Source organism: Polyergus mexicanus, unplaced genomic scaffold, assembly GCF_030449975.1.
Source record: "Polyergus mexicanus isolate NDT 795.1 unplaced genomic scaffold, iyPolMexi1.0 SCAF_4, whole genome shotgun sequence".
Classification (NCBI taxonomy): Eukaryota; Metazoa; Arthropoda; class Insecta; order Hymenoptera; family Formicidae; genus Polyergus; species Polyergus mexicanus.
Window position 1 is genome coordinate 3826078 of NW_027223324.1, and position 8163 is coordinate 3834240.

At 39.6% G+C, this 8163-nt stretch overlaps 2 protein-coding genes across 3 annotated transcripts in view; one reads left to right on the top strand and one right to left on the bottom strand.

Moving 5' to 3' along the window:
* Positions 1-275: 275 nt before the first annotated feature.
* Positions 276-4664, top strand: LOC138932647 (potassium voltage-gated channel protein Shaw). Its single transcript, XM_070294683.1, has 7 exons — positions 276-628; positions 1653-2090; positions 2775-3062; positions 3453-3662; positions 3804-3977; positions 4117-4280; positions 4602-4664. The coding sequence occupies exons 1-7, from the start codon at positions 341-343 to the stop codon at positions 4609-4611; spliced, it is 1572 nt and encodes a 523-aa protein (XP_070150784.1). The 5' UTR covers positions 276-340; the 3' UTR covers positions 4612-4664.
* The window catches only part of LOC138932648 (uncharacterized), a 25257-nt gene continuing 19710 nt past the window's right edge, over positions 2617-8163 (bottom strand). The window contains exons 1-4 of one of the 2 annotated variants that reach the window (XR_011446807.1): positions 3844-3978; positions 3484-3681; positions 3170-3338; positions 2617-3077 (exon numbers count right to left, since the gene is read on the bottom strand). Coding sequence is in view for 1 of the 2 variants with exons in the window: in XM_070294686.1 (XP_070150787.1) it covers positions 3628-3671 (44 nt within the window). In the remaining variant the exon portion in view is untranslated. Of the gene's footprint in view, positions 3078-3169; positions 3339-3367; positions 3682-3843; positions 3979-8163 lie in introns of those variants that run through there. The other variant, XM_070294686.1, reaches the window with a different exon arrangement.

An 8163-nucleotide genomic window follows, 5' to 3' on the forward strand; every position in this document is an offset into this window, starting at 1 on the left:
CCGAAACCTTACGATTTCGCGCTCTGTCGAATAGTCATCGAGCGAACTCGGCTGTTGCCGAGTGCGCGACTGTGTGAGAGATTTTCTCTCTCTCTTTTCATAAAAATTGCTTTTGCAAAATTATTTACGGATAAAGTAAAAGGAAAATTCGTCAAGTAGTGTTTACTATTAATTATCTATCTATTCATTAACGAAGCGTAGAGAGAAGATTAATGTTTCACGATACGCTCCGACGATATTCTCTTATGACAGCTGCTTGAAATTTTTCTTATGTAACGAATATATTCCCTTCCCTTCCTTACTCGCTTGTGTTCTACGAAGAAAAAAGGGGGCGAGAAGAATGAAGGATGGTAAATGGAACGATCGGGTGACATTGAATGTGGGAGGCATTCGACACGAGACGTATAAAGCGACACTGAAAAAAATCCCGGCGACAAGATTATCGCGATTGACGGAAGCCTTAGCGAATTACGATCCGATACTGAATGAATACTTTTACGACAGACATCCGGATGTTTTCGCACAGGTGCTCAATTATTATCGCACGGGAAAGCTACATTATCCCACGGATGTGTGTGGTCCGCTCTTCGAGGAGGAATTGGAATTTTGGGGTCTCGACACGAATCAGGTTGATATCATTCTTATCCAGTTCTACGCATGATGTTATATTCGTTAATTAGCGATCATAAATTATATACATTTATTCGAAAGGATAAAATAGAATACAAAGCAATTATACTACAAAATATATGCAAAATTTGATTTTAAATATTTCATTGATAAAGGCATGAAAATTTCGCGGACTGTTCTACTGTTTCTTGCATTTTTTTCTGATTGTGAGTGTATCAGTGCAAAACCTGAGCATAATTCCCGAGATCTTCCTATAAATTATCCTCCTATTTTTGTTTCTTGCAATTGATTTCAAGGAATACTCACACAAAAGTTTTTGTCGTAAATTAGCGAAAATATTAATTACAACAATTTTCTTTTATAAAAACGTTAAAAATAATATTTAATTCTTTTTATAATCCAGATTTATTTGTTTGATTTTCCAAACTGTATAAATGTAAAAAATATGTTTCTTTTTTTTTAATTTTGACGGTTTTTCGCTATTATTGTACAGCCAAAACATCCTTAAAACCTCTTCAATCATTTGCAATCTAATATAATGCAAGCAACGACTGAATTTATATTTCAATGTAAATTTTATTTTTTCTCCGTTTTTCGTTAAAATATATCAAGAGCAATTAGCATCAGCAGTTTCTCAAAGGAGTTGAATAAAGAAAAGCCAAGGTAAACATAATAAAGAATGTGTCGTTAACATTTTTTAAATAAAATCTGTATGTCTCTTTTGCTTAAATGCATAAACTTAAAGGATTCGTAAAATTAATCAAGATGGTAAGAAAATTGATTCTTAGATACCAGATACATTTACTATTAAATCCACAACTTAAAGAAATCTGTTACCGTGTCTAAATTAAACAAGTTCTTTGAACAAAATAACTTTTTGTACATCACAATTTTTAATCGCGTTTTTAAGTTTATGCTTCATGCGACTCACGATTTGGCATAATTGATTCGCACATAAATCGATTATAATCGATCTCGCGAAATAGTTTAGTAGTTCCTTAATTTAAGTTGACTTTCTGTAGGTAGAACCATGCTGCTGGAGCACGTATAGCATTCACCGAGACACGCAAACCACTCTGGCAATTCTCGATAAGCTCGACATCGAGGACGAGAAGCTCGACGACGAGAAAATCGCTCGAGCTTTCGGCTTCGAGGAGAAGTATCGCGAGGGCACCTTAACCAAGTGGCAGAGATTACGATCTCGCGTTTGGATTCTTTTCGACGAACCATACTCGTCGTCGACAGCCAAGTGCGTAGCCTGCGTCTCCGTATTTTTCATCTGCCTGTCAGTTCTATGTTTCTGCTTGAAGAGCCACGTGCCGAAGAACAAGCATCGTGAAGAATTACTGGAGGATCGTTGGAACGATATCGCCGATATCGCTGGTCTCCATCGAGCATTTTTTTATCTAGAACACGCTTGCAACGCTTGGTTCACCGTAGAAATAACGCTCCACTGCCTTGTACGATCTTATTATATTTTCATCAAAATCGCCACTGATTGAAAACACATTGAAAAAAATATATTTATTTAGAAAAAGATATTTATTTGAATACTTGCAAAGGAATTAGTTATTTCAATCAAGCAGCAAATATATTTGAATTAGTAAAATATAAAATAAAAGCAAAGTATGCTTTTATAAAAAATAGGATTTGTTTTTTATCTTTATTAAATTAGTTAAAAAGAAAAAAAAAACTTTTTTTTTTAATTTTTGGCCACTTGTTTCAAAAAAACAGGTTTTCTCTATTTTAATAAATAATTATTTATCTTCGAATAAATAATTTGTTATATTAAAATTTTAAATAATGTATTTTAAAAATTATAATTTCTATTACATGCAAGTAATAATATATTTAATATAACAAAAATATATTTTTGGAAACAAAGTATATATTTATTTAAGTAAAAAAAAATCAAAATTGACAAAATGTATTTATTAGATTTTATTTTTAGTGTAGATACATTTTGCTAAAAACGTTATAGTTTCATCTCGCGCGAAATAACCGAATCGTATATATTGTACAATGTTCCGCCTCGTCGACGTAATGCCGATTATTCCTAATCGATAAACCGAAATTATCATCGTCCACGATGATATGTAACATAGCGGACGCATTAGGATGATGCTATTCTAACTTAATTGCAGGTAAGCCCTAGCCTGAGGCGTTTCGCCGTGTCGCCGATCAATGCGATCGATCTAGCGGCGACGATGAGCTTCTACACCGAGTTCCTGGCAGAACCGAACCTTTACCTGGAACTCCTGTCGATAGCACGCGTTCTACGGCTATTCAAGTTGACGAGACACTCGCCCGGACTTAGAATACTCATCCATACCTTTAAAGCGTCCGCCAAAGAGCTGGCTTTACTAGTCTTCTTTCTTATGTTGGGAATCGTGCTCTTCGCCAGTCTCATATTCTATGCCGAACGCCTGCAGGTACATTCGTAGTTCCTAGTTTCACGAGGGATGGAAAAGTAAATGTTTTATAAAAGCAGAGTTTTTTGAGCACGGTTCTCTGGTAAGACTCGGTAGAATATATTTACGATAGAATCTCCTGAAGGCGCAATTCTCGGTTTAAAAAAATATTGCGGAACTTGATTTGATATCGACCTTTTTTTTTATGCGGATCGCGTGCGAACAAGCGTTGGCTGTAGAAATGTAAAATGGAGTTAAAGAAATCTGTGATTCCATCAAACTAATTGATGGTCAGATCTGGAAAAATCAGAGAGAGAGAGAGAACATCTAGTTTAAAAATAAAATAAAAAATAAAAAATTTGCAGTATTTCAATACTGCAATTTTTCATCTTAAATTCTAACGCTTTTCAGGAAAATCCCAACAACGATTTTGACAGCATACCGCGAGGCTTATGGTGGGCCTTGGTCACCATGACCACCGTAGGCTACGGCGATATGACACCGAAAACTTTTCCCGGGATGCTCATTGGTGGATTGTGCACCCTCGCGGGTGTCCTCACTATCGCTCTTCCGGTTCCGGTGATCGTCAGTAATTTTTCCATGTTCTACTCGCATACGCAGGTGCTCGCGCTGTAACAAGCTTCATTTACCAATATTTTTACATCATAAATCTCAAACGTAATGGATTTTGCCATTTAATGGAATTTGAATTCAAAATTTTACATGGAAATATCGTGAAAGAAATTAAATGCAAATTTTCAGGCACGTGGCAAGCTACCGAAACAAAGAAGGAGAGTTCTACCTGTTACTCCGAGACGAACGAGGCCGTCGTGTCAAAGTTACGCCGACATCGAGGATCACCAACTTTTGAGGAGTTCAGCTTCCGAGTCACTAGTGAGTTTAACATTTGGATCAAGCGCCAGTGGATTAGAAACAGTACGTTATAATTAAATCTATCGTACATATTTTTCACGTTAACATTTCATTCTACACTATTTTACGAATTATAATTTATAATTGATTATTGCCTCTCCCTCTCATATTTTCACATAATTTTAATCATTATATATTATAGCCGAATACATGCATAGCGATAAACCTGCCGACAATACGTACAAAGGCGATTACGAAATCGATGAACATGGATGCTTTAGCCGCATCGAATAGAAATTTTAGTCCAGATGGAAAAGATACAATCGATCAACAAATGCACCCTCGACAGGAGTTTGAGAACAAAATGTCAATTGCGACTACTCGTATTAGTTGCTTCTGATACTTTTACGATAATGTCAGAAAACAAGTATTAATGTGTCGATGAAGAAAGTAGTATCTTTTATTTGATAATAATTCGTTGTAATAATTTTGTGTTGTAATATTATTCGCTTAACACTTTGGATGTAATATCTATAAAAGATGTTATTAAAAAATAATGAAACAAAAAATGAGAATTAAAATAAAAAATCGCTATCTTTTCCCCTCGATCGTCGACATTATTTCCAACATTCGCGCATCTATAAGCCAAATTAATCCCTTTAATGACGAGAGAATTTTCGCAAACAGGTTCGCGTAAGGTTCCCCCGACGCCAAGTTCGAGGCAAACAAAGGAAGACGACGCGACGTCTCGAGAAATATAGTGTATCCGCGGGGTGATCGGTATTATCTCCGGGTTATTGAAAACGTTAATCCTCTTCTGGCTCTGAAGCGCGGCTAACAAAAGAGTGTCAGGGTTGTTCTCGCGGGCGTATAATTCGGTACGCGGAGAGCTTCGAGGAGCCAAAGGGTGTTCCTGAAGAGGCGTCAGCGCGCAAGCGTAAGCCATCGACCGGTGGAGAAATTCGCTTGAGAGTAGCGACGACCCCACTCGGGCCTCGGGACACATGTACCTTGTAACCCATATGTACTTTGTAATAACGTATGCCGCGTTTGCGCGACGCTTCGTATGGTGTCCTTGCACCAGCAGCTCTTTTCTCTTTTTTTATCCTTTCATCGAAATCGACTCGAGAATAATTGCCTGCCATTCTGATCTTTTAAAGCAACCGCTATCTTTTCTTTTGGCCGTCTAATAGTTTCGTCTAATCTCGAAAAAAAAAAAAAAAAAAAAAAAACAAATAATAATAATAATAATTATATATATTTATATAAATAAAAATTATAATCTAATAGAACAAAATATATTTTGTCTGATATATTTTATCTCAATATTATCTGTGCGATTGAGAGATAATATATAAATGATAAAAAACTTTGTTGATGAAAAATAAAGAGATTTGTAATATTGTACTTCCAGACAAATATTTCCAGTTCCTCTATACAACACAGATTGTCTACAAAAGAATGAGAAATGAACGGCATTTTTGCAAGTCGACGGAATATGTGTGCGATCGATATATAATAATTTTTAACACAAATTGAAGAGAATTTTGAAAATTTATCTATATACTTCTTACTATCGAGAGACCATTCCCCCTCCACTCATTTATACGGCCGAGTTCTAAAATAGAAAGATGAGAAAAGAGAGAAGAAGGATTAAAGGAGGAGAGTATAAAGAAGAATGAGATGAAGACAGGTGTTTCACGAGCTATAAAAATAGCGAAACGACAGGGGTAACTCGGATTTTTTCCCACGGGTTTTGATCGTCTCGCAGTAAAAGATCGCAGTCTCGTAGGATACGTCGAATCGAATCGAAGAAAGAGTGGCAGTAAAAGAGGATGATTGCGTGACCTCGGAAAGGAAAATACCTCGGCTTTAGTTAGCCCTGTCGAATTTAAAATTAAAAGACGAGAACTTTAAAATCGCATGATTTTAATCGTGAATGAGGGCCTTGGGAAGAAAGAGAGACGGTTGATTTCATACGTTATAAGATCGATATCTTAAATGATACAAGGGATATCGGGAATGATGATAAATTTCGCAGAGATAAACTCCGCAAAGTTCGTACTCCAAGAGCACATCGATTCTTTCTCTTTTCAATTTTACGTAGGATAGACATTACATTTATAATGCGCATTGAACGGTCATAATGAAACAACGATTGAATATCCAGCTTTCTTTTTCAAGCTTGGCTATATTAATTGGAATAACGCGATTAATCGATCGGAATTGATGTTATTGATGTTTATCGCTACGTAAAAAAAAACTATGTATTTTAAAATAGAAATAAAATATGCTACAAATGAGATATATCGATTGCAACTGTAACATTAATGTAAAATCGCGCGAATAAAATTTATACAAAAATAAATCAAAATCGTAGAATATCTTTTTTGTCCATTTTCGAGAATATGTTTCATTTATATACATTAGATGCATCGAATACGCTTTTTACGATGCTTCCATGGTATTTTTTTAATTCTATACCTTTAATCAATTAGTATAAAGTTTGTTGTATTTAATTTTTACGCGTAACTTTTATATTCTTTAAATTTATCAATCAAACTATCGTCGTCTCATTATTCTTTATATTCTCTTCTTTTTTAACTTTTCTCTTTTCTCTATTCAATTTCGAAATGCTTGGAATGAAACAACATCCAAAGCAATAACGACGACTAGCGTAGCGCAAAAATAAATCGTGATAATATGATATAATATAATTTCGAAGATTTATACGAAAATGGCGAATTCACTGTCTAATACAATATAATCCTAAAGGCGAATGTAAAAGTCATCGCTTCGAACTCGGCCGCGACTCGAGAGCCACTTGATATCGTCGCGACGCTTCGGGAAAAGCGCTCGGGGTGCGCGCGCTCACCCTCGGCATTCTCCGCACCCTCCGTCGCCCTCGCGACGTCCGATCCCCACTCCGGCAACGGCGACGACGAGGACGACGACGAGGACGACGACGACACCGCCGCCGCCGCCGCCGCCGTCGCCGCCGTCGCCGCCGTCGCCGCCGTCGTCGTTTCTCTCGTCAGATCAGTTTCGTACGCGCTGCGATCGAGTCGCTCGTCGGTACCCCCCCCACCCCACCCCCTCGTCTCATCCGCTGTCGGTCGGTCACGGGGACAACGACGCGAACCGGCGACGACGATGACGATGAGTCGTCCGTGCTGGTGTTGCCGGATGTCGCCGCGATGAAAGCCTGACCGCCGCCGATGATCGTCCATTCGCGAGCACGGCGACGGGGAAAACGCCCTCTGCGACCGCGGTGCGTTCTCCCTGCCTGACCTGACCTTCTGCCGGAGACGAAAGGAGAAAGAGAGAGAGAGAGAGAGAGAAGGAGAAACTCGCTCGCGCGAATTCAGGGACGAAACGAACACGACATTGTAGTGCCTAGAATTTATTGTGCGATATCACCCGGTGCGCCAATCGTCGCGGAGCGCCGTCGTCACATCGCGACGACATGGAGAAAGCAGAGAACCGGTGCAGTGCCGTCGAGATGTCGCGGAAGATCTCCGAGACATGAAGAGAGCGCGACCGAGGGTGGGTATTCATCCGAGAAGCAAACACGAGGGATTTGTCACAAAGGGGAGAGGGTCGAACACGTTTCCGCGCGCTCGAGCGGAAACGTGTCGATCACGACGGATCACTTTCCTTTGGAATATCTGGGAGAGAAAAGAATGGCGAGAGGGAGGGTATTCGCGCACCCCGATCGACGAGTGTGTCGTGCGATTAACGGATCATCTCGTAATCTCCGCGATATGGAATTGTCGAATCGTTCGTCCGTGTTACTATACAGGCCTTCTCGCGAGACTAGTCGATTCGCGCGTCCGACCTACTCCGGTATTCCAACATTCTGACGTTCAGTCTGACGTCCATTGATTTCTCCGATCGTCCGTCTCGCTTTTAATCGCCCTCGCTTGATTCGCGCGGCTCGCTCGAGCCTTAGCTCGGCCTCGATCTTCAGGTTTCCGGGTCTGATTTTTCTTCCGGGAGCGATTCGCCGTAGCACGACCATTCGTCAAGAGGATAAATATTCGCGAATAAGGCGAATAAACGAGACGGTAATGCCGTTACGCGGGGCGCTTATCGGTCTTTCGTGCACGCACGCTATCGATTCTCGCGCGACCAAGGGGTTGGTCGACGCCGCCTGACGGCCCTCACCGCCATCGTCGTCATCGTCGTCGTTTCCGACGCTAATTTGTAGCTCGGTCGCACACAGTACTCTGCGTTGATACCACTGCTT

Excerpts from the sequence above, each read along its gene's own strand:
- LOC138932647 (XM_070294683.1), top strand. The coding sequence starts at position 341 with ATGAAGGATGGTAAATGGAACGATCGGGTGACATTGAATGTGGGAGGC. Across the intron at positions 3,663-3,803 it reads TGTTCTACTCGCATACGCAG|GCACGTGGCAAGCTACCGAA; the intron begins GTGCTCGCGCTG and ends GCAAATTTTCAG. Across the intron at positions 3,978-4,116 it reads GCGCCAGTGGATTAGAAACA|CCGAATACATGCATAGCGAT; the intron begins GTACGTTATAAT and ends TATATATTATAG.